This window comes from Bufo bufo, chromosome 4 (assembly GCF_905171765.1).
Source record: "Bufo bufo chromosome 4, aBufBuf1.1, whole genome shotgun sequence".
NCBI classification, from domain to species: domain Eukaryota; kingdom Metazoa; phylum Chordata; class Amphibia; order Anura; family Bufonidae; genus Bufo; species Bufo bufo.
The window spans coordinates 335677382-335704720 of record NC_053392.1 but is presented as its reverse complement, the minus strand read 5'-3'; the positions used below and the strand labels follow the sequence as shown (position 1 = coordinate 335704720).

General features: G+C 44.7%; 1 protein-coding gene across 2 annotated transcripts in view; it reads right to left on the bottom strand.

Moving 5' to 3' along the window:
• ARMC2 (armadillo repeat containing 2) overlaps positions 1 to 18376 on the bottom strand; it is a 120615-nt gene extending 102239 nt beyond the window's left edge. For both annotated transcript variants that reach the window (XM_040426836.1, XM_040426837.1), the window contains exons 1-2: positions 18289 to 18376; positions 13186 to 13455 (exon numbers count right to left, since the gene is read on the bottom strand). In XM_040426836.1, coding sequence (XP_040282770.1) covers positions 13186 to 13421 — 236 coding nt within the window. In that variant the 5' untranslated portion in view covers positions 13422 to 13455; positions 18289 to 18376. The remainder of the gene's footprint in view (positions 1 to 13185; positions 13456 to 18288) is intronic.
• Positions 18377 to 27339: the final 8963 nt, after the last annotated feature.

The window sequence follows — 27339 nt, the reverse complement described above, 5'->3', positions numbered from 1 at the left end:
ACAGGAGTCTTTTTCGTTGCGCCCTTGAGAAAACGCTTTATTAAAGAGGATTCTGACAACTTGACGTATAAAAACGCACTTAGGGCTGATACCTGCACTCTAAGGGTTGCTGGCCTGAGGCCTTTGTCAAGTCTGGCTTGAAGGAACTGCAGAATTTGAGGAATGTTGGGCAAAATCGCGTCACCCGCGAATTTCTGAAAGGCTTTCCAGGTCCGCATATAAATTCTGGATGTTATAGGTTTCCGGCTAAGCATGAGAGTAGAGATAACTGAATCCGAGAGTCCCTTCTTTCTTAAAGTGTTGCGCTCAGTCTCCAGGCCCTCAGGTTCAAGTTTTTGACGCTTGGGTGATCTACTGGGCCTTGATGAAGGAGATCCGGAATGAATGGGAGGACCCAGGATTCCCCTGCTGAAAGGTGAAGTAGCAAGGGGAACCAGGATCTTCTCGGCCAGTGAGGGGCTATAAATATTACCTTGGCCTTCTCTTCCTGTACCTTTATCAGAGTCTTCGATATTAGGCTGAAGGGAGGAAAGGCATAGAGAAGGCAGTTTGGCCATGGTCGGGATAGGGCATCTATCCATAGTGGCTGGTCCCTTTGGGAGAGGGAACAGAACTGTTTGGTCTGTTTGTTGGACTTTGTCGCAAACAGATCTATTTCTGGAGTCCCCCACTTGAGACACAATTGGTGAAATATGTGTGGATTTAGGGACCACTCTCCTTCTTTCAGAGTTTGACGGCTGAGGAAGTCGGCCAAAGTATTTTCTTCTCCTCTGACATGTAAGGCTGTAAGGGAAATTAGGTTGCTCTCTGCCCAGGAGAAGATTTTTTTCGCTTACGGCCGCTAGGGAGCGACTCCTGGTTCCTCCCTGTTTGTTTAAATAGGCGACCGCGATAGTATTGTCTGAGAAGACTTTTATACTTTTTGGTGATGTGGGCGTAAAGAGAGCGACCATGACTTTGTATACCGCTGAGAGTTCTTTTAAGTTGGAGGAGGCTTGTAGTAGATCCGCTCCCCAAGTGCCTTGGACCACTCTTCCGCCTGAGTGACCCCCCCCAGCCGATGCTGCTGGCGTCTGTGGTTATGATCATTTGATCTCCTTGTCTCCAGGAAACACCTGTCTGAAGGTGTTTTCTGATTCTCCACCACAGAAGAGATGTTTTTACCGATTTCGGAATCAACACTCGCTTTTCTAGGGCCGAGGAGGTGCCATCCCAGGAAGATAGGAGGAACGCCTGAAGTGGTCTTGTGTGGTGTTGGGCCCACCTTGCTGACTGGATCGTGGACGTAAGGATACCTAGAATGGTCATGAGGTTCCTTATCGTTGTGGATCTTTGACTGCAGAATAGCGAGACTTTTTCCTGGAGCTCGATCTGTTTGTTCTGTGGAAGAAAAGACATTAATCGATGGGAATCTAATGTTACCCCTAAAAAGGTTTTCCTTTGTGCTGGATTTAAGTCTGACTTTTTGAAATGTATTATCCACCCTAGGGTGGTAAAAAATTTCTGAACGTCTGCTAGGTGGGACAGAAGGGTCTCTGCACAGGGAGCAACTACCAGAAAGTCGTCCAGGTAAGGTATAATTTGGATGCCTCTTAGGTGAAGGGCTTTGACGACATCAGACATAACTTTTGAAAACACCCTTGGGGCTGAGGAGAGCCCAAAGGGAAGGGCTATGAACTGAAAGTGACAGAGCCGGTTATTTATATAGATAGCAATTCTCAAATACTTTTGATGGGCCATAACAATCGGGACGTGGTAATAGGCGTCCTGAAGGTCTATGGTCGCCATGAAGCAGTCTTGGGGAAGGACATTTATGGTGGATCTCACCGACTCCATCTTGAAGCGTTTGTAAACGATAAACTTGTTTAAGCCTTTTAAGTTAATAATTAGTCGATAGGTCTTGTTGGGTTTTTGGATTAAGAAGACAGGGGAGTAAAACCCTTTTCCCTGTTCTTCCGCAGGAACCTGACAGATTACTCCTTTCTGAATGAGTGACGTAATTTCTGACTCTAGGCAAGATTGTTTTTCTCGATGAGGCAGGATTTTGTTGATCATGAAATGATCTGTGGGTATTGACAGTAACTCTAACTTTAGGCCATGACTTAGGGTGTTCACCACCCAGGGAGATGCTCCTATATTTTCCCAGACGGCAGCAAAGTGGATTAGTCTGGCCCCCACTTGATGTCTAGCTTCATTGTTTTGAGGATGAAGCATTCTTGGGGTTGAAGAGAAACCCTCTACCCTACCTCTGGAGGGCTGCCACCTCTTTGAACTCTCTTTTTTCTTAGGATCTCCTTTGGGCTTTCTTTGATTCCGAAAGGAACGCCTCTGATGGAAATAGCGGTTCTCTATAGGGAAGCCCTTCTTCTTGTCCGCAGCTTGATCCAGAATATCATCCAAGGTGGACCCAAATAGTCTATCGCCTTCACACGGGATGGAGCATAGGCGATTCTTTGAGCTTGCGTCCCCTGACCAGGTGCGGAGCCAGACAGCTCTTCTTGTGGCATTCGATAAGGCTGCTGACCGGGCAGAAAACTTTACTAAGTCTGCAGATGCATCGGCAAGAAAATTAGACACCTTCTTTAGAGCTGGTAGGGAAGTCAGGATTTCTTCTCGCGGGGTACCTGCCGCCAGGTGATCCTCTAGCTGGTTCAGCCATACTGAGAGTGTTCTTGCAGTACAGGTGGAAGCTATACTTGGTCGCAGCATAGCTGTGTTAGTCTCCCATGGTTTCTTTAGGAGGCTCTCACACTTTTTGTCCATGGGGTCTCTGAGGAGGCCAGTATCCTCAAAGGGTAGCGAGGTTCTTTTAGAGATCCGGGCTACAGGTGCATCTACCTTTGGGGTTTTTTCCCACAGGTTAGAATCAGCATCATCAAAGGGGTATTTGCGTTTAAAGGTACCCGATATAGCAACCCTTCTTTCTGGATCTTTCCATTCCCTAGCAATAAGGGACTTGACGTTATTATGAATGGGGAAGGTTCTTTTCTTCCTTTCCCCTAACCCCTGGTACATTCGGTCTTGTACAGAGTGAGCCTCCTTCACCTCCTCGATGTTCATAGTTGCTCGGATGATTTTTAAGAATCCATCTGTCTCTTCCGGCAGAAAGAGGGGTTTACCCGAGTCGTCTTCAGAGGAGGAGACTACCTCGGAAAAGATTTCCCCTTCATCCCATTCAAACCCGGCGTCAGAGGTTAGGGATCTTTGAGAGGTGGATGGTCTTGGGGATGACGGCATTCTTAGGTCTTAATTCCTTCCTTAATTATTGACCTCATGGACTCGAGAAGGGAAGTGGATTCCTCTGAGACAATTTTTTCTGTGCACTTGGGGCACAGAGGCTTTTTTGACTTGGAGGAGAGTGCTTTGCGACAAATGCCACATTTTTTCCGTGCCAAATCTCCACCAGGTGGTTTCAGGGTCACGGTCTCTCTGGCCTAAGATCAACACAAAAGAATGGGGCATATTTAGAGACCAGTAGAGTTGTTTAAGAGGCCAGACCCTTCACCGGTGGTGGAAAGCAGCAGGCACCAAGTGTGTACATACTTAGGTAAGAACAGAAAACACACACTTTTAAGCATATCTCTCCTCTGGGAGGAGGCTTACCGGGCTGAGGGCAGAGGCTGAAGGATCCACGGGTTTTCTAGCGGTGTCCATATCTCCAGGGCTTTGCATCGTTCTGCGTAGCACAAGGAAGCTGTGTTTGAGGAACTCTTTTTAAAAACCGCGCCGCTGGAGCTCCGCCTTCTCGCAAGATTCTCTTGCCCAAGGAGAATCTCACCCGCTGACGTCACACGCCGGATCCCGCGATAGTTCCTGGAAACTACCGCGCAGGCGCCCGGGGACGCCTGCAACCAGGACTTACTCCAAGGAACAGGAAGGGAGGCCATGCGTCCCCGAGGGCCCGTTCCCTGCTCCAGCCCTCCCACATGAAAGTGGGGAGAACCCCAGGACCGAGGTGAGGCTGGGCGGAAGAAAAGATACTCCTGCTACAGGAGCGGCTTCCACGTCTTCCGTCGGACAGGAAACAACGACTGACTAGGTAAAGGGGAGGAGGTTCTTAAATCTTCTGCTTCTACGTCGTTGTTTCCTGTCCGAGGCGGGGACACTCCTCCAATAAGTGCCGTTGTGGAGGCGTTAGCGTTAGGCGTTATCTCCGTCCTGATCAGTCAAATAGACTGAACTGAAGACATCCTGATGCATCCTGAACGGATTGCTCTCCATTCAGAATGCATGGGGGTAAAACTGATCAGTTCTTATCCAGTATGGAGCCCCTAGGACGGAACTCAGTGCCGGAAAAGAAAAACGCAAGTGTGAAAGTACCCTTATAAAGTCTCAACCATAATGGTTGGCCACTCTGCATGTATTTTCTACTACTGTGTGGGAGGCAGGAAAAAAGTACTTTTCCTAATATATGTCTTTAAGTAGATCTGCCTGTTTTTTCTACAATCTGATGACACGCCCCCTGAACCCCGCTCTGCCGTGCAGCCAGTTCGTCCATGGCTGCACGTGACATGGAGGAGCTTCGTCCATGCCTGCAGAGTAAATGCGCATGCGCTGCTTTTCCTCATCCTCGCAGCGCATGCCCAGTCTGTCACTGGCGCCACAGCCTCACATAACCCTAACCCCCCAGTGTAATGCTGGGGCTCAGATCGGTTACCATGGCAGCCAGGACGCTACTGAAGTCCTGGCTGCCATGGTATGTTAGTGAGCAGCATTATACTCACGTGCTCCATGGCCGCCGGGCGCTCCTTCTTCTCATAGGTCTGTGCGGCGCATTGCTAATGCTATAAGCATTAACAATGCGCCGCACAGACAGAAAAAGGAGCACCCGGCGGCCACGGCGCACGTGAGTATAATGCTGCTCACTAACATACCATGGCAGCCAGGACTTCAGTAGCGTCCTGGCTGCCATGGCAACCGATCAGAACTGACCACTGCCAACAATGATGGGGGGGGAGGACCCTGTGGCCACTGCCACCAATGATTAATACTAGGGGGGGGGATTGAGTTGCCAGAGGGGGCTGATAAGAGGGAGAGGCTGGGGGGCTGATCAGAGGCTGGGGGCACATGAGAGGCTGGGGGGCTGATAAGAGGCATGGGGCTCTTATCTGAGGTCAGAGTGGGGGTCATTCACATTGGGGTCTGAGCTGAGGTCTGATTGTGGGTCTGATCTGAGGTGTCATGAAAAAAAAAAAAAAATCTTCTTATTGTCCCCCTCTAAAACCTAGGTGCGTCTTGTAGGGCGAAAAATACGGTAGATAGGAGATAGATAGCTAGATAGATAATAGGAGATAGATATTAGATAGATATAAAGATATGGGATAGATAGATATTAGATAGATACATATGAGATATAGATAGAATATAGATAGATAGATAGAAGATAGATAGATATTAGATAGATAGAAGATAGATAGATATTAGATAGATAGAAGATAGATAGATATGAGATAGATAAATAGACAGACAGATAAACCATAGATATATATATATGAAATAGGAGATATATAGATATATAAGAGATAGATGATAAATAGATAGGCAGATAGATATTTTATAGATAGACTTACATGTTTGTACTGTACTGATCACTTTATTTTCTGTGAACAGTAATAATCTTTATTCATTGCTGGTAATGGGAGATTCTCATCATTAGGGAGCATTCACACGACCGTGTTTTTCTTCGGACAATTCACGGACCCATTAATTTCTATGTTTCCGCAAAAAATTGCGGAATGCCTTTCTTTGTCATCCCTGTGCTGTCCGTTCCTTTTATTTTAGAACATGTCCTATACTTGGCCGCAAATTGCAGTCCGTGGCCCCATAGAAAGTCATTGGGTCCGTAAGAAACAGATAGCATACGGAAATGCATCCGTATGTCATCCGTTTTTTGCGGACCCCTGGACTGAAAACATTCTAGGAAACCCCATTTCATTTTTTGCGGACCGTAAAAAACGGATGACACACGGAAGCACCACGTCCGTATTATACGGACTTACGGAACGGAAACGGAAAGATAACTGAAGACATACGGAACACACGGATCCGTGATTTGCGGACCGCAAAACCAACACGGTCATGTGAATGCTCCCTTATGCTGACTTGTCTGTGATGAAATGACACCTGAGATCCTGTTATGGATGGTATCACAGTTGGCCAGGGATGTCATGTGACCACTCCTCTGAAGATGCTTGCTGTGATGCATGCTGGGATTTTTACTTTCACTTTGCTGCTGCTCCTCCCACACAGACTGTCCTCTATGGGAGCATACTATGCTGAACACATTAGAAAAATTATACATACACAGTATATCTCTCATTATACTAATACCTCTTGGCTTTAGTTATTATCTGGGGCCATTTATTTATTTTTTTGCGTATGGTGGCCAACCCCTTTAAGGACTGGGTCTATTTTGTCCTATAGGACCAAGCCTTTTTTCCCCAAGAATATAGTACAGAAAACATGCTGCACGAAAAATGTAGGCTCAATGTTATTTACATATCTGCGTCCACTTTACAGATGTAAAAACCTGGACTATTTTGCATCAGACCCCGATATCAGTATGTGTATTAGTGGCTTCTCACCATGGTTGACCCATTTTTGACATCCACAATAAATGGTAAACTCCTTTTCCATAGGGGACAAAATATGCTAAGAACACCGCTAAAAAAAGTCATAAAAATTGCATGCGGTATGGAAAAAACACAAGCAGTTTCTACAGAATTTTTTCAGCGCCAGCCAAGGTAAATAGCCTCCCTTTCATTTCAATAAGAAACAGCACTTGCTTTTTTTTCCCATGTGGAGAAAAGAGGCAGCATGCCCTATACTGGCACAGAAACTGCTCCGCATCAAGTGGAAAAAAAAAAATGTGTCGTACGCCATGTACTCGTGCCTGTGTTTTTTTCGCGTTGTTTTTGCGGCAGATCAGCGCCAAAAACCACCAGCAAAAATGCAGATTCGCATTGAAGCGTACACTCCAAACAACACACAAAAACGTATCAAAAACAGCACCAAACCTGCACATAAAAAAAAACACTTTTAAAATCTGTGAAAATTAAACACTGCATGTTTTCAAAATGCATCGAGTGAACATACCCTAACCCTCTGCTCTAACCCTAACTAAGCTCACCTTGTGTTCAGACCCCTCCTAGGTTTTTCTGTTCTTCTAATTTTTTACCCTGGCGGCGCCTACTGGATGTCTTCACCAGGCTGCAGGGAAAATGGGTGGTCCAGTCCCGCTTGCCACATGACTGCCTATTTTCCTATGACAAGCTACAGTTCCCAGACGCTCATACGCACTGCCGACATATGCTGCTAACTAGCTTAATATAAAATCTTTTTTCCCTTTTCATCACTTTTTTATGTGAAAACGTGGGTTATGTGGAAAGAGGCATAGCTGACAAATTTAGGCTACTTTCACACTAGCGTTCGGAGCGGATGAAACATCAGACGGATCCGCTCCGATAATGCAGACGTTTGCATCCGTTCAGAGCGGATCCGTCTGCATTATTACTTAGAAAATTTTCTAAGTCTGAAAGTAGCCTGAGCGGATCCGTTCAGACTTTACATTGAAAGTCAATGGGGAACGGATCCGCTTGAAGATTGAGCCATATGGTGTCATCTTCAAGCGGATCCGTCCCCATTGACTTCCATCATAAGTCTGGACGGATCCGCTCGCCTCCGCACGGCCAGGCGGACACCCGAACGCTGCCAGCAGCGTTCAGGTGTCCGCTCACTGAGCGGAGCGGAGGCTGAGCGCTGGCAGGTGGATGCATTCTCAGTGGATCCGCCTCCACTGAGAATGCATTAGGGCCAGACGGATGCGTTCGGGGCCGCTCGTGAGCCCCTTCAAACGGAGCGCACGAGCGGACACCCGAACGCTAGTGTGAAAGTAGCCTTATCAATTCTAAAAATGGATACGCCAATCTTAGAGAGAGTTCACATCACCGTTATTTTTCTGTTCTTCTGATTTCTGTCTAAAAAAAAACGGATCTCAGATAGAAATGGCTCAAACGGATGCCAAATGTGCAACAGGATCCGTTTTTTCCTTTATTTTTCTGCTCTTCTGATGGATCAGAAGAACGGAAAGCTAAACGATGATGTGAGCTCAGCCTTAATAAATCTGCCCCACTGAGTTCATGCACTGGAGCATTGTTCATTTCAACACTAAAGTGAATTTCTGAGATAAACATGACTAGCTATCGCGCACAGAAAACAAGAACATGTGGGAGTTCTAGTAATATCAGAAATTACTAAACTGAAACCATATGCTTTAGTAAAATAACAACAGATCTCTGAGACGCTTTCACTCCGCAGTTGGCACAGCCGTTCGCTGTTTGCTCCTTGTGGAGGACACTGAAAAGCTGTGATTTCTTTTCCTTTAAAGTACTTGTGACTACTACATACCGAAATGAAATGAATGTGAAAGGCCAAACAAAAATTCACCTTTGACGAAAAACAAAGTAAAATCTCCTTGAATTATGGGGGAATTTATCACAAAGGAAAACTGATTTAGTTGCCCATAGGGACCAATCAGATTCCACCTCTCTTTTTTCAGCGTTCAGAGTGAAAAAAAAAAGAAGAATGGTTGCTATGGGTTCCTTTATGCCAGTTTTTGATAAATCTCACTATATGGATGAGCAAAGAAAGAGTTGCGGTTCTGTGACGTGACCTGGAAAGTGAAACGCAATGAGCACCAATAAGAAATAAAGTTTCATGACTTGACCCCATATTTTAAAAGTTATTTTACGCTCTCTAAAGCCATTCCAAGGCCTAGAGGGGGAACAATTATCATCATGATCTGTGTGATGCATTGCAGAACCACCATCCATTAGCTCATGAACGAATTTTGATTTTGTGCTGCCATACTCCGAGAGCCGTAACTTTTTATTTATAGTGAGGGCTTACTATTTCTAGGATGATTTGATGTTTTCATCAGGACCATTTTAGCATACATACAACTTTTTGACGCCAATATGTAGAAAGGCGGTCGGCACTGCCCAGAGCGAACCATATACGTATGTGGACTACTCCTGCGTACATTTGTTTGTGATCTCCGGCGGTGCTCAGCTGGCCTACAGCTTCAAGTCTTGAATCAACATGTAGATGAAAGAAACAATGGCACTCACCAATATTCTTATATTGATCCATTAAAACACAGTGGATGCGGGTACAGCACAGCAAAAGGCAACAGCCATTTCGCGCTTCCTCAGGCCTCAATGTGACGACGCTGGCGCATACACGTAAAATACCCTTACGCCAGCTACATCACCATCACTACATAAGACAACTAAATTGTTCTCATCATTGAACCCCAAAGGACCCATTGCCTTTGTCTTGAGAATCCATGAAGCTTCTCTTTGTAATAGTATACGGTTTCTGTCCCCACCACGATCTAGGACTTGCACTCTCTCTATTCCTGCACATGCTTCATGTACATGTTCTATCAATCTAGATGCTCATATTCTTGTCTCTATGGACCTCCTATGTTCCCTAAATCTCACATGCAGACATCTTGTGGTTTTTCCTATATAAAATCTACCACAAGGTCATAAAAATGACATATACCACAAATTGTGTCTTACAGGATATGAAGTGTCTCACCACATGTTCAACCCTTCCTATCTGAAGATACTTACGTCTGCACATAAATCTACACATGGAGCAATGCCCACAACTATTACCTTGTGGGGTATACTTCCCTAGCCAATTCAAGTCCTCTTCTTGGAAGCGACTTCTTACTACAAATTCCTTAATAGTTCTACTCCTCCTAAAACTGATAATGGGATTCAATTGGGTTTTCACCTTTAAGGACTCATCCTGGGCCAATACATGCCAGTTGTTTAAAATGGCATTTTTAATAAGAGGAGCCATTGGGGTGTAATTAAAAATAAAAACCGGTCTCTCACTTTTGTCTTTACCTCTAAACTGTTTATGTTTAATGAGACCCCCTCGTTCTCGTGCAAGGGCCTTCCTATAAGCAGAGTCTATCACATTCTTGGGGTAACCTCTCTGCAAAAAAACTCTTTGACGGGGATGAGTCCATTGAACAATCTAAGGAGTTGGTTATTATCCTTCTAAGGCGCATGAACTGTCCATACGGGACTGCCAATTTCACATGGGGCGGGTGGAAGATACCATAGTGCAAGAGTAAATTTGTGGAAGTGGGTTTCCAAAAGACAGTAGTACATAGATTACTATCTCTTACACCCTATCCTTAACATCTAAAAGCTCCAACTCCTCAATATCTATCTTCCTGGTAAATTGCATATTCATGTGATTGGTCACATTCAGATATTCCACAAATTCATCAATTTGTGCCATGGTACCTGTCCACACTATAAAGACACCTTCAATGAATCTCAGAAATATCTTAATATATGCCACAAAAGGATTCCTCACCGTAAATACATATTGATCTTCGAAAACTGCAAGAAACAAATTGGCAAAAGTACAGGAGTCCCCATGGCTCTCCTTATTTTTTGTTTATACCACTTTTTGTATAATATAACAAAGACAGGTGCACTCTGCGGTCTTACTAAGCCCTCAAACTGGTGTTAAAATTTAGAGATTAGCCAACATGTCCTACGTGAGGACATGTCTGAGCCGAGCACCGCGCCAAGGTTTCTCAAGTAGCTCAGGACCTAACGATAAACCTACCTGGGCCGTATGGGCAATACCAGGAGCCAGTGGGCAAATTACAGGAGCGCAAGGTCCGACTCAAAGCAATCACCCAGTGACCTCCAGCATGTGACCATGTATACAGTGGGAGGAGGGAGAGAGCTCTGAGCCCCACCCAAGACTGGCTGATATAGCCCGGGCCTTACATGTGCACCAGAATGCTGCTTGTGGATGGAAATGAAGGCACATTCAGACTAGGAGTTTCTACACCTCCAAAAAATTCTAAAATACAAACTACAAATTGGCGTGGTATTAAAAAGCAGGAAGTGCACAACTACATATGCAGTGGTGCAATTATACCGGGGGGGGGGGGCAGATCCTGCACTTGTGGCCCGTTGCCAATGGCAATCCCCAGCAAAAATGCATACAATGGAGGATGCCTGCAGCGGACCACAAGTACCACAATGGACATCCTACACAGGATAGCAAATGTGTGAATGTGATAAACAGTATATATAATATAACAAAAACAAAGACAGGTGCACTCTGCGGTCTTACTAAGCCCTCAAACTGGTGTTAAAATTTAGAGATTAGCCAACATGTCCTACGTGAGGACATGTCTGAGCCCGAGCACCGCGCCAAGGTTTCTCAAGTAGCTCGGGCATTGCCCATACGGCCCAGGTAGGTTTAGCGTTAGGTCCCGAGCTACTTGAGAAACCTTGGCGCAGTGTTATATTATATATACTGTTTATCACATCCACACACTTGCTATCCTGTGTAGGATGTCCATTGTGGTACTTGTGGTCCGCTGCAGGCATCCTCCATTGTAGGAATGTAGATTGGCTTTATTAAAAGGGATACCTTCCTATTTGGAAGACACCGGTGATTTTTACCACAACAGTGTATCCGCATTATTCTTGTGAGACAAGGTAAAACTCATGGGTATGTGGATTTTGTGACTGAAGCATTGCAGTTTATTTTAACCCATTATGCCTTTATGTTTGGCAAAAAGTGGTATAAACAAAAAACGGGGACAGCCATGGGGACTCCTGTACTTTTGCTAATTTGTTTCTTGCAGTTTTCGAAGATCAATATGTATTTACGGTGAGGAATCCTTTTGTGGCATATATTAAGGTATTTGTGAGATTCATTGAAGGTGTCTTTATAGTGTGGACAGGTACCATGGTGCAATTTGACGAATTTGTGGAATATCTGAATGTGAACAATCACATGAATATGCAATTTACCAGGAAGATAGATATTGAGGAGTTGGAGCATCTAGATTGATAGAACATGTACATGAAGCATGTGCAGGAATAGAGAGAGTGCAAGTCCTAGATCGTGGTGGGGACAGAAACCGTCTACTATTACAAAGAGAAGCTTCATGGGTTATGAAGACAAAGGCAATGGGTCCTTTGGGGTTCAAGGATAAGAACAATTTAGAAGTATTCGTATAGTTTTGTTTTAGTTTTTGTTTATTTTGAGTTGTCTTATGTAGTGATGGTGACGAAGCTGGCGTAAGGGATTTTACGTGTATGCGCCAGCCTCGTCACGTTGAGGCCTGAGGAAGCGCGAAGGGGCTGTTGCCTTTTGCTGTGCTGTACCCGCTTTGGATCAATAAAAGCTGCAGAAAGAATATTGGCGAGTGCCATTGTTTCTTTTATCTACATGTTAATACAGCTTTTTGATCACTTTTTATTCAATTTGGCTGGGTGGTAAGGTGACAAACAACATTTGTTTTTGTTTTGTTTTTTAACAGTGTTCACCATGCAAGCTAACTAACATGATCATTTTATAGTGTGGTTCATAAGGGACATGCCAATACCAACTACTTTATTGTATTTTTTTGAAACTTGATGATCTATTTCTACTGTGCTTTTTCTTATTTTTCAACATTGTATACATTTTTTTTTTGTTTTCTTTCAGTCCCATTAGCACATTTTCACCATAGGTCAGGAAGGGGTTAAACATCCCCAAACTCCAGAGCTTTTATGCCCCAGTAATGAGACGAGCTCCCGATTTGTGCTTTCTGGCGCTCAGCATCCCCGCTGATCAGCGGTTTGAACGAGCTGTTTGCCCAGCTTCCACCACACCCCATAGGGAATACCATAAAAACCCAGAAAATGATGGCAGAATTGCATTTCTTTTCAGTTCCACCCCATTTGGATTTTTTCCAGCATCCCACTATAGTGTATGTATTATTAAATGGTTCTATTAGAAACAAGCCCTCATATGGCTATGTGAACGGAAAAATAAAAAAAGCTATGGCTCCGCGAAGGCAGGGAGTAAAAAATGAAAACGTAAAAAGGGAAAAATCGCTGCGTCATGAAGGGGTTAATATAGTATACTTCATTTATATCAAGTATTTCTTTTTTACCCATCAAGGATATAAGCCATATAACAACTAGAGAATACAATCTTCCTTCAAAACTATAACAGGATGCTGCATGGGGAAACAGACACGTGATCATAAAAACTCTGGTATAAAAGATGTTAGATACGGCAAAATAGTGAACATTATTCAGCATTTTTTAGGATGGATAAAACACTGAACGGGGCACTTACCTGAATGAGGAAGGCGGTCTGTTGTCTGGCGTCCTGGACGATAAAGGACCAAACAGTTTTCTTTGATCTTCTCTTGGTGTGAAAGGTCTTTTGGTTTTCAGAGTCCGAAGAGAATTTCTGGCTTCATTTATTATTTCTGCGCTGGTCTTCTGGACAGAATTGGGGGGTTTATAAAAAGGGTCTGATCTCTTATCACGGGAGGAATGCATCTTCTGTAAAGCCTTGGATTCTTCCATCCGGTCACAATAATACCATTACCAGCACCACCAGCTAAAAGACAATAAAGATAATCAAGCGGAGAAATGCACTTCCAGGAGAACGGCCTCCACCGTTACAGATAATACCAACTTGGGGAGAGTTTGAGCCATTTCCATCTGAGATCCGCATGCAGGATCTTTTTTCCCCCCCCATCTAAAAAAAACTGATCTCAGACCGAAATGGCTCAAACAGATGCTAAATGTGCAACAGGATCCGTTTTTTTGGATCCTGTTTTGGTTTTTTTCTGTGTTGGGTCTCATATGACATACCAAAACTTAGTAACCCTTTAACAGGTGATAATTGCATTGCATTCTGGGAGATTTGAACTGAGGCCAGTCCACAAAAGGGGTAAAAAATCCTCCAGGTGAGTAAAAAGAAAAAAAGGTGAGTGATATAACCGAATTTGCCCACAGTGCCCTCCCTTTCAGACTGTTTGCATACACATATAGTGGGTCATTTACTAACGGGAAATACGCCTACATTGGGTGTATTTTGGGCGCAGATTGCACAGCAAGGTCTTTTGTGCTGCAATCTGTGACTTTTTAAACAAGTGGGCGTAGCATAGGCGGGAAAGGGGATGGGCCGGTCTTAATAAATGACCCCCATAGTGCCATGTCTAGGGCCGGAGGGCATGCTCCTCTGCAGGCAGCACCACCGGGTGTTCCCTGTACAGGAGCACTGACCAATTATATGTTTTGCCCGATGTGCTGACGTCACCGGTCTCATGGCGCCGGGCACGTCACATGACCAGGAAGAGCGGCATATTTGAATAGGCCATCAGCTAGACACAAGTTCTCCTGATCGCCTCACCATCCCTGTTCTGTGTATCGCATACCCCACGAATCTCGACCTCTGATTTGGACCCTGGCTTGGTATCGTATCTGATTTGTTTATTCCTGTTTTTCCATGTGTGATATCCTGGTATTGACTCCGGCACGGTTCTCACTCTGATATACGGTTCCTGCTTTGGTTCGGTTTTGACCCAGCTAGTCGGCTTCCGTTATACTCCGGTTCCTGTGGCTGCTGATCTGTCAATAGTTTATTATTTTCCTCCCTTCCCATATAGACCCTTGGACATGTTTAGTAAGGGACAGCTGTGAAGCACTGCTTGATACTTTTTCTTACTATGAAAATTTGGTGCAATGAGGGTGTCACTGTTGCTCTTGTTGCACCCAAGCATCACTTTTTTCTGTGGCCAGCCCCTCCATTGCTGCTTTCATTGACACAGCCAGGCAGTGGCAAAGCAGTGAGGGAGGGGTTTACCACAGAAAGGAGTGGAGCTTGGGTGTAACAAGAGCAACGGCAACGCCCTTATTGCACCAAAGGCCTACTTTTCATATTAAGAAAAAGTATCATAACTCGGGAACGGGGCCTCGGATCAACAAAAGAAACACAGCATTTTAATCAGGAGAATTGCAGCCATGTGTCTATGCAAACAGTTTGCTAGGGAGGTCGCTGGTGACAGATTCACTTTAAGGCTAGGTCTACACGGCGACACTGGTCGCGGGAATGCTGTCGCGGCCAGGATCGCTGAGTAGCGGTGATCCCATAGAAATGCATGGGATCGAAGCGGCAGTCACAAGAAGACCAACACCGCTGGATTTCTTGCGACTGCCGCGACGATCCTATTCATTTCTATGGGATCACTGGTACTCAGCGATCCTGGCCGCGACAGGTGTCGTCGTGTAGCCCTAGCCTAATCCCACATGTATTTTGGGCCTCAATGACCAGTATGCAACCAAACAGAACGGAATGCATTCCCATTGACAATGAATGGGGACAAAACTGACGCATTTTCCTCTGGTATTGAGATGCTGTGACGGAAAATCGCAGATGTGAAAGTAGCCTTACAAACATCTCTCTTATGGATTTAATCCAGAAACACAATTTTGAATGTACATGGCGCATTTCTTCTAAGACTCTCCCACAAGTCAGCTTTAGTAGCTGGTTAGAAACCACTTTGAAGAGTCCTTGCCACCCCTAAGATATCAGCTTCTATGTAAGACTAGTTACTATGTCTGATGTTACATACATCATCAAATGGGAGGCGGAATTATACCAGTGTCGGACCCTGAGATACACTTTATTCTTTCTCATGGTTTTTCTCATTGTGTCAAAATACAGGAAAATTATTTTATATTACTTCTCCATAGTGCTGAAGTCTGAAATTGTGAAAGCTGATCTATTGATATGTCACTGTTACATTTATGACCTCTGTACTATAGTGCCATGTTATGGGAAGCAGCTATGTATCATCTGTTCTGCTGTATCTCTTTCTAGTAATAATAATAAAAAAAATACAAATAAAAAAAGTAAAAAATAAATAAAATGACATTAAAAAAAATGCTGGCAACATAAAGTAGACATATGGTAAATGTTCATTAATAACTATTTTGTGAGGTATCACTCTCTGTCTTAGGCCTCATGCACACGAGCGTATGTATTTTGCGATCCGCAAAAAATACGGATGACGTCCGTGTGCATTCCGTATTTTGCGGAACGGAACAACTGGCCCCTAATAGAACAGTCCTATCCTTGTCCGTAACACAGATTTTTTTACGGAACGGAAATACGGACATACGGAAATGGGATGCACACAAAGTAACTTCTGTTTTTTTCCGGACCCATTGAAATGAATAGTTCCATATAAGCAAAAAAAACTAAACGGACACGGAAAGAAAATACATTTGTGTGCATGAGGCCTTAAAAGCAGAGAAATTTAAATGTAGAAAAATGCAAATTTTCAATGAATTTGGATTTATTTTTTATAAATAAATTTACCACTAACATGAAGTACAATGTGTAACGAAAAGGTCAACAAAATCGCTTGGAGAAGTAAAAACCATCCAAAGTTGTTATCACATAAAGGAACATATGTCAGATTTACAAAATTAGGGCTCATGCACACAAACGTTTCTTGCGTTCTGTATACTGGCCGTATTTTGATTCCGTATACGGAACCATTAATTTCAATGGGTCCGCAAAAGATGCGGACAGCACTGTGTGCTGTCTGCATCCGTTGCTCAGTTTCGTGGCCCCGCAAAAATTATGAGGCATGTCCTATTTTTGTCCGTTTTGCGGCCCGCAAAAAACGGCACGGCTCGGTTCTTAAAGGGGTTGTCCTGTTTTCTCATACTGATGACCTATCCTTAGCATAGGTCATCAATTTCAGATTGGTGGGGGACCGACTGCAGGCACCTCCGCCAACCAGCTTTTGGAAGAGAACACAGTTCTCGTACAAGCGCTGCGTTTTCTTCACTGTTTACCTGCTTCCTGTCTACATTGCAGAGTCAGAGCAGCGTAATTACAGCTCCTCCGTCCCATGTAAGTTACTGAGACAGAGCTGCTCTGCCTCTGCAATGTTGACAGGGAGTAGGTAAACAGTGAAGAGAAGGCGGCGCTTGTACAAGAGCTGCGTTCTCTTCCAAAAGCTGAACAAATGCCATAAACAAATGCTTCAGTGTCCTGCTTTCCATGGAGCTTCAGCTGACATTTGGAGTTGGAGTTTTTACTGCAAAATACTAGTCAAAAACACTGGAGCAAAAATAAACGCAAAAATGACAAAAACCACCACCAAAAACTTGGCTGTTCACATGGCATCATTTCCTACTGGCAAAAATTCAGGTGTGAAACTGCGACCACGCCAAGAAGGGACATGTCTTTTCTTCGTGTCTGCAGGTAGAAGCGGCGTCGTCTGCTGTTTACCTCCATTCAGTCCCTCAGCGGGCCTGCTGCACTCCAAGCACAATGGTGGCTTCTGCTGTGGAATACCCCGTGAATCCGCCATATGAACAGGCTTTTAGGCCTCTTTCACACAAACGATACGGATTGGCTCCAGATGCGTTCAGGGTGAGTTCCGTGAAACTCGCACCATTTCGCAAGCAAATTCAGTCAGTTTTGTCTGCAATTGCGTTCAGTTGTTCCATTTTTTCCGTGTGGGTGCAATCAGACTGCATCCAGGTGATATCCGGACGCAATGCGTTTTTCACTGAAGCCCCCATCACTTCTATGGGGCCAGGGCTGCGGGAAAAGTACAGAATATAGAACCTGCTGCGATTCTCACACAGAACTATTGAAATGAAGGGTCAGGATTCAGTGCGGGTGCTGTGCGTTCACGTCACGCATTGCACCCGCGCGGAAAACTCGCTCATGTGAAGGATGAGTTCACACAGTTGCCCAAAAAAAAAAAAGACAATGCTGAATCCACTTCAACATTCTGCACTTTTTTTGGCGTGTTTTTTGATGTACCAGTGAAATCAATGGGCGGTGGGCTGCACGTTTTATGTGCGGATTTTAGGTGCAGAAAATGCCACACAAAAACTCTGCCTGAAGTTGGTTTTGTTCCTGTGGCGTCAGTGGTTGGCACACGTATGGAGGCATCTGTGGCTGCCCCCTCAACCACTCTGGGGGCACACCAGCGGCTCCCCCAACTGGTATGCTGGCATCTAACTAACATAGGGTGATCTGTGGCTGCCCCTAGGTAGGGGCATGTGTCTGGGTTGTGTCATTTCTAAATATCGGACTGTGCACAGTAATGATACACGTCAGGAACACTGGTGATTCTCCAGCTCTTACTAACTTATACAGACCCACTCGCCGCCAAATTAAAGTTTCAGTCAAATTTGCTATGATGGTGAATAATTCAGGAGCAGCTCCTGGGGCACAATGCGCTGGCAGAGCACGTGCATCAATATGTAATGTGACGTGCCCAGAGAGCAGCGTGACAGGTCGTCATGGTAACCAACACTTCCCCAGCTTACAAATCAGGTGTCTCACTACAACTACGAGGCCACAGTAGCGGCAGGCACTGTGAGAAGACCGAGCCACCACACCGGCAAAACTCACCTCGGTGCAGAACGATAACCGACAACTGTGCAACTTGTGGCCGCCGTCTCCACGGAGCAGGGCAGCACTGCGCCTGCGTACTGGCCGGACGAGAGGGGCGGAGTCTGCTGTGTTGTTGTTACCTGTTGTGAGGCGGGGGACGGGGACGGAAGCTTTTGGAGTTTCAACATTATAGTCAAAAACAGCGAAGAAGGAAATGTTCCTCCAATCTGCTATGGGTTAGGAATAGGCGGTGTATTATACAGCTGTTCTTTAGAGGCGTTATTGATGCGGCTTCCTATGAGGCAGGCTTTGTGGTGGGGCCAGGAGGTCACATGCAGTGCCTGCCATACAGTACTCCTTGTGAGGGAAATGGTCTAAATAGGCATGAGCCAACTTTTGAAGTTGGGGTATATGCTGAATTGCGTTATGGATTCCGTTACCAGGGAGCATAACGCAAGTAAAGGCATTCCGTTATACATTCCATTATGATAAAAGTCTAAGGCCTGCATAACGGATATGTCCGGTTTCCGTTATGCAGAAGCGGACTCCTGCATAATGCCTCTAAAGGCGTTCAGTCATGCATGCTGTGCACCACCAATGAGGCCAGGTGAGGCGATTGCCTCAGGCAGCACCAGGTAGGGACAAGAGCGCCAGGTAGGGACACACTGAACGCCGCCCCTGGGCACCTACACAGTGAACGCCGCCCCTGGGCACTTGCGACTGCTCATTTGCATATTAATTAAAATACATTTTTCCAGCTTGTGCAAGTCTAAAGAAAAGAACAAAGGTACCGTTACAATCCTGTATAGGTGTGCTACAGAGCCATGTAAGCACTGTATATGGCCGTATGGAGGTGACAGACTCCCTTTAACTACTAAAATGCCGTTAGTATAGTCAGTAATATGAATAACTAATCAAATGGCTAGTTTCATTACCTATAAGATTGTATGTTTTGATAATAACGTTGGGTAAGTGCTTGAGACCATAGCTGGGTCTTGTGTGTTTCCTCTGAGCTTGTATATTCTTTTATCTAATCAGGAAATGTGCTGGCACAGGCAGAAGAGTGTAAATTGCGCTCACACCCTGCTACAGTGACCCCCCCACCCCGAAAACAGATGAAAATGGTATTGCAAAAACATGATTTTATTATCAAAAATGCTTTGTGTAAAAGTGGTAAATCATTTAAAAACTAGATAAAATTGGTGTCTCTGTAATCGTACTGACTAGCAGAATAAGGATAATGTGTCATTTTTCCCAAATGGTGCATTGCACAATAACAAAACCCAAAAAGTTTATCCTGCTTCCCAAAAAGTAACCAAAAAGCCATATATACCCCAAAATAGAACCAATGATGGTGGCAAAAAATAAGCCCTCAAACAGCTCCATTGAGAGAAATATACAGGGTGGGCCATTTATATGGATACACCTTAATAAAATGGGAATGGTTGGTGATATTAACTTCCTGTTTGTGGCACATTAGTATATGTGAGGGGTGAAGCTTTTCAAGATGGGTGGTGACCATGGCGGCCATTTTGAAGTCGGCCATTTTGAATCCAACTTTTGTTTTTTCAATAGGAAGAGGGTCATGTGACACATCAAACTTATTGGGAATTTCACAAGAAAAACAATGGTGTGCTTGGTTTTAACGTAACTTTATTCTTTCATGAGTTATTTACAAGTTTCTGACCACTTATAAAATGTGTTCAATGTGCTGCCCATTGTGTTGGATTGTCAATGCAACCCTTTTCTCCCACTCTTCACACACTGATAGCAACACCGCAGGAGAAATGCTAGCACAGGCTTCCAGTATCCGTAGTTTCAGGTGCTGCACATCTCGTATCATCTGAAGGCAATCGTCTATGCTGTGAAGATACGAGATGTGCAGCACCTGAAACTACGGATACTGGAAGCCTGTGCTAGCATTTCTCCTGCGGTGTTGCTATCAGTGTGTGAAGAGTGGGAGAAGAGGGTTGCATTGACAATCCAACACAATGGGCAGCACATTGAACACATTTTCTAAGTGGTCAGAAACTTGTAAATAGCTCATGAAAGAATAAAGTTACGTTAAAACCAAGCACACCATTGTTTTTCTTGTGAAATTCCCAATAAGTTTGATGTGTGACATGACCCTCTTCCTATTGAAAAAACAAAAGTTGGATTCAAAATGGCCGACTTCAAAATGGCCGCCATGGTCACGACCCATCTTGAAAAGTTTCCCCCCTCACATATACTAATGTGCCACAAATAGGAAGTTAATATCACCAACCATTCCCATTTTATTTACCACCTCCGGACCGCCTAACGCAGATTCGCGTTCCGGAGGTGGCAGCCCTGCGCACAGTCACGCATCTACGCGTCATCTCGCGAGACGCGAGATTTCCTGTGAACGCACGCACACAGGCGCGCGTGTTCACAGGATCGGAAGGTAAGCGAGTGGATCTCTAGCCTGCCAGCCGCGATCGTTCGCTGGCAGGCTGGAGATGTGATTTTTTTTAACCCCTAACAGGTATATTAGACGCTGTTTTGATAACAGCGTCTAATATACCTGCTACCTGGTCCTCTGGTGGTCCCCTTTGTTTGGATCGCCCACCAGGGGACACAGGCAGCTCAGTAATATGTTGCACCAAGCACCACTACACTACACCCCCCCCCCTGTCACTAATTAACCCCTTGATCACCCCTGATCACCCCATATGGACTCCCTGATCACCCCCCTGTCATTGATTACCCCCCTGTCATTGATCACCCCCCTGTAAAGCTCCATTCAGATGTCCGCATGATTTTTACGGATCCACTGATAGATGGATCGGATCCGCAAAACGCATACGGACGTCTAAATGGATCCTTACAGGGGCGTGATCAATGACTGTGGTGATCACCCCATATAGACTCCCTGATCACCCCCCTGTCATTGATTACCCCCCTGTCATTGATCACCCCCCTGTAAAGCTCCATTCAGATGTCCGCATGATTTTTACGGATCCACTGATAGATGGATCGGATCCGCAAAACGCATACGGACGTCTGAATGGAGCCTTACAGGGGCGTGATCAATGACTGTGGTGATCACCCCATATAGACTCCCTGACCACCCCCCTGTCATTGATTACCCCCCTGTAAAGCTCCATTCAGATGTCCGCATGATTTTTACGGATCCACTGATAGATGGATCGTATCCGCAAAACGCATACGGACGTCTGAATGGAGCCTTACAGGGGCGTGATCAATGACTGTGGTGATCACCCCATATAGACTCCCTGATCACCCCCCTGTCATTGATTACCCCCTGTCATTGATCACCCCCCTGTAAAGCTCCATTCAGATGTCCGCATGATTTTTACGGATCCACTGATAGATGGATCGGATCCGCAAAACGCATACGGACGTCTGAATGGAGCCTTACAGGGGCGTGATCAATGACTGTGGTGATCACCCCATATAGACTCCCTGATCACCCCCCTGTCATTGATTACCCCCCTGTCATTGATCACCCCCCTGTAAAGCTCCATTCAGATGTCCGCATGATTTTTACGGATCCACTGATAGATGGATCGGATCCGCCAAACGCATACGGACGTCTGAATGGAGCCTTACAGGGGCGTGATCAATGACTGTGGTGATCACCCCATATAGACTCCCTGATCACCCCCCTGTCATTGATTACCCCCTGTCATTGATCACCCCCCTGTAAAGCTCCATTCAGATGTCCGCATGATTTTTACGGATCCACTGATAGATGGATCGGATCCGCAAAACGCATACGGACGTCTGAATGGAGCCTTACAGGGGCGTGATCAATGACTGTGGTGATCACCCCATATAGACTCCCTGATCACCCCCCTGTCATTGATTACCCCCCTGTCATTGATCACCCCCCTGTAAAGCTCCATTCAGATGTCCGCATGATTTTTACGGATCCACTGATAGATGGATCGGATCCACCAAACGCATACGGACGTCTGAATGGAGCCTTACAGGGGCGTGATCAATGACTGTGGTGATCACCCCATATAGACTCCCTGATCACCCCCCTGTCATTGATCACCCCCCTGTCATTGATCACCCCCCCCTGTCAGGCTGCATTCAGATGTCCGTATGATTTTTACGGATCCACGGATACATGGATCGGATCCGCAAAACACATACGGACATCTGAATGGAGCCTTATAGGGGGGTGATCACCCCCCTGTCAATATAGACTCCCTGATCACCCCCCTGTCATTGATCACCCCTCTGTAAGGCTCCATTCAGACATTTTTTTGGCCCAAGTTAGCGGAAATATTTTTTATTTTCTTACAAAGTCTCATATTCCACTAACTTGTGTCAAAAAATTAAATCTCACATGAACTCACCATACCCCTCACGGAATCCAAATGCGTAAAATTTTTTAGACATTTATATTCCAGACTTCTTCTCACGCTTTAGGGCCCCTAGAATGCCAGGGCAGTATAAATACCCCACATGTGACCCCATTTCGGAAAGAAGACACCCCCGGGTATTCCGCGAGTGGCATATTAAATCCATGAAAGATTGAAATTTTTGTCCCAAGTTAGCGGAAAGGGAGACTTTGTGAGAAAAAAATAAAATAAAATCAATTTCCGCTAACTTGTGCCAAAAAAAAAAAATTTCTATGAACTCGCCATGCCCCTCATTGAATACCTTGGGGTGTCTTCTTTCCAAAATAGGGTCACATGTGGGGTATTTATACTGCCCTGGCATTCTAGGGGCCCTAAAGCGTGAGAAGAAGTCTGGGATCCAAATGTCTAAAAATGCCCTCATAAAAGGAATGTGGGCCCCTTTGCGCATCTAGGCTGCAAAAAAGTGTCACACATGTGGTATCGCCGTACTCAGGAGAAGTTGGGGAATGTGTTTTGGGGTGTCATTTTACATATACCCATGCTGGGTGAGAGAAATATCTTGGTCAAATGCCAACATTGTATGAAAAAATGGGAAAAGTTGTCTTTTGCCAAGATATTTCTCTCACCCAGCATGGGTATATGTAAAATGACACCCCAAAACACATTCCCCAACTTCTCCTGAGTACGGCGATACCACATGTGTGGCACTTTTTTGCAGCCTAGGTGGGCAAAGGGGCCCACATTCCAAAGAGCACCTTTCGGATTTCACTGGCCATTTTTTACAGAATTTGATTTCAAACTCCTTACCACACATTTGGGCCCCTAGAATGCCAGGGCAGTATAACTACCCCACAAGTGACCCCATTTTGGAAAGAAGACACCCCAAGGTATTCCGTGAGGGGCATGGCGAGTTCATAGAACTTTTTATTTTTTGTCACAAGTTAGTGGAAAATGATGATATTTTTTATTTTATTTTTTTCTTACAAAGTCTCATATTCCACTAACTTGTGACAAAAAATAAAAACTTCCATGAACTCACTATGCCCATCAGCGAATACCTTGGGGTGTCTTCTTTCCAAAATGGGGTCACTTGTGGGGTAGTTATACTGCCCTGGCATTCTAGGGGCCCAAATGTGTGGTAAGGAGTTTGAAATCAAATTCTGTAAAAAAATGACCGGTGAAATCCGAAAGGTGCTCTTTGGAATGTGGGCCCCTTTACCCACCTAGGCTGCAAAAAAGAGTCACACATGTGGTATCGCCGTACTCAGGAGAAGTTGGGGAATGTGTTTTGGGGTGTCATTTTACATATACCCATGCTGGGTGAGAGAAATATCTTGGCAAAAGACAACTTTTCCAATTTTTTTATACAAAGTTGGCATTTGACCAAGATATTTATCTCACCCAGCATGGGTATATGTAAAATGACACCCCAAAACACATTCCCCAACTTCTCCTGAATATGGAGATACCACATGTGTGACACTTTTTTGCAGCCTAGGTGGGCAAAGGGGCCCACATTCCAAAGAGCACCTTTCGGATTTCACTGGCCATTTTTTACAGAATTTGATTTCAAACTCCTTACCACACATTTGGGCCCCTAGAATGCCAGGGCAGTATAACTACCCCACAAGTGACCCCATTTTGGAAAGAAGACACCCAAAGGTATTCACTGATGGGCATAGTGAGTTCATCAAACTTTTTATTTTTTGTCACAAGTTAGTGGAATATGAGACTTTGTAAGAAAAAAAAAAAAAAATCATCATTTTCCGCTAACTTGTGACAAAAAATAAAAAGTTCGATGAACTCACTATGCCCATCAGCGAATACCTTAGGGTGTCTACTTTCCGAAATGGGGTCATTTGTGGGGTGTTTGTACTGTCTGGCCATTGTAGAACCTCAGGAAACATGACAGGTGCTCAGAAAGTCAGAGCTGCTTCAAAAAGCGGAAATTCACATTTTTGTACCATAGTTTGTAAATGCTATAACTTTTACCCAAACCATTTTTTTTTTACCCAAACATTTTTTTTTTATCAAAGACATGTATAACAATAAATTTTGAGCAAAATTTATATATGGATGTCGTTTTTTTTGCAAAATTTTACAACTGAAAGTGAAAAATGTCATTTTTTTGCAAAAAAAATCGTTAAATTTCGATTAATAACAAAAAAAGTAAAAATGTCATCAGCAATGAAATACCACCAAATGAAAGCTCTATTAGTGAGAAGAAAAGGAGGTAAAATTCATTTGGGTGGTAAGTTGCATGACCGAGCAATAAACCGTGAAAGTAGTGTAGGTCAGAAGTGTAAAAAGTGGCCTGGTCTTTCAGGGTGTTTAAGCCATAGGGGCTGAGGTGGTTAAGGTGTATCCATATAAATGGCCCACCCTGTATACTTACACTGTGTACAGAATTATTAGGCAAATGAGTATTTTGACCACATCATCCTCTTTATGAATGTTGTCTTACTCCAAGCTGTATAGGCTCGAAAGCCTACTACCAATTAAGCATATTAGGTGATGTGCATCTCTGTAATGAGAAGGGGTGTGGTCTAATGACATCAACACCCTATATTAGGTGTGCATAATTATTAGGCAACTTCCTTTCCTTTGGCAAAATGGGTCAAAAGAAGGACTTGACAGGCTCAGAAAAGTCAAAAATAGTGAGATATCTTGCAGAGGGATTCAGCACTCTTAAAATTGCAAAGCTTCTGAAGCGTGATCATCGAACAATCAAGCGTTTCATTCAAAATAGTCAACATGGTCGCAAGAAGCGTGTGGAAAAACCAAGGCGCAAAATAACTGCCCATGAACTGAGAAAAGTCAAGCGTGCAAGCTGAAACGTCAAGACTGGGCCAAGAAATATCTCAAGACTGATTTTTCTAAGGTTTTATGGACTGATGAAATGAGAGTGAGTCTTGATGGGCCAGATGGATGGGCCCGTGGCTGGATTGGTAAAGGGCAGAGAGCTCCAGTCCGACTCAGACGCCAGCAAGGTGGAGGTGGAGTTCTGGTTTGGGCTGGTATCATCAAAGATGAGCTTGTGGGGCCTTTTCGGGTTGAGGATGGAGTCAAGCTCAACTTCCAGTCCTACTGCCAGTTTCTGGAAGACACCTTCTTCAAGCAGTGGTACAGGAAGAAGTCTGCATCCTTCAAGAAAAACATGATTTTCATGCAGGACAATGCTCCATCACACGCGTCCAAGTACTCCACAGCGTGGCTGGCAAGAAAGGGTATAAAAGAAGAAAATCTAATGACATGTCCTCCTTGTTCACCTGATCTGAACCCCATTGAGAACCTGTGGTCCATCATCAAATGTGAGATTTACAAGGAGGGAAAACAGTACACCTCTCTGAACAGTGTCTGGGAGGCTGTGGTTGCTGCTGCACGCAATGTTGATGGTGAACAGATCAAAACACTGACAGAATCCATGGATGGCAGGCTTTTGAGTGTCCTTGCAAAGAAAGGTGGCTATATTGGTCACTGATTTGTTTTTGTTTTGTTTTTGAATGTCAGAAATGTATATTTGTGAATGTTGAGATGTTATATTGGTTTCGCTGGTAACAATAAATAATTGAAATGGGTATATATTTGTTTTTTGTTAAGTTGCCTAATAATTATGCTCAGTAATAGTCACCTGCACACACAGATATCCCCCTAAAATAGCTAAAACTAAAAACAAACTAAAAACTACTTCCAAAAATATTCAGCTTTGATATTAATGAGTTTTTGGGTTCATTGAGAACATGGTTGTTGTTCAATAATAAAATTAATCCTCAAAAATACAACTTGCCTAATAATTCTGCACTCCCTGTATGGTTGTCAGGAAATGGCTCATAAACGTATGGTTGTCAGAAAAAGGCTGTACTGGTTCAATAGCAACATGGCGCCCCGGTAATTGAATCCATCAGAATCTGCACTGCAAAAGCTAATGGCGATCTTTCCCTTCTGAACCCTGCAGTGTACCCAAACAGCAGTGTCGCGAGATGCCGTGGCGCTCGCTCTCCTCAGCGCCGCCGGCGTCCCGTTTCTGTTCAGCAGCGAGGACGCTCACAGCAACCAGGCGAGGTCTGAGCACCGAGCTGGGCACTCGGTGCTCAGCTGTACCTCCTGGTCCGGGTCATGTGATGCTGGCCACGTCACATGACCCCAGCTAACTAGTATTTAACAGGCAGCCTGTTGGCCACAGGTTGCCTGTTAATTTAGGTTCCTGGCGATTTGTTGGATACCTGCATACTTACTTGATCCTGTTCCCTGACGATCCTTTGCCTGCTCCTCCTGTACTACGCATCTCTCCTAGTATTTTGACCTCGGCTTCCACCTGACTATTCTTTGCGGACTCCTGTTGTGCTTCTCTACTCTCCTGGTATTTGACCCCGGCTTCTCCTTACCATTCTTTGCTTATCCCTCTGTACTGCGTTACTCTCTTGGTTTTGACCCGGTCCATTCACTATCCGTTATTTGTCTTGTTTGTCATTCCCGCAAGTATCCTAAGTTAGGTACCGCCGTCCAGTTGTCCCCTGTCATCAGGATTTGTGTGGCAAGTAGGCAGGGCCAGGGGTGAGGGTGGAGTGCAGTGGTCACTATCCTCCCCCCTGTGTGTGTGTGTGTGGACGTGACCGTTACAGATTAACAGGCCCAAAAACCACTGTATAATGAATCCTCTGGTGACCCTGACTGACCATATCTCTAACCTGATGCAGATGGTGCAGGAGCT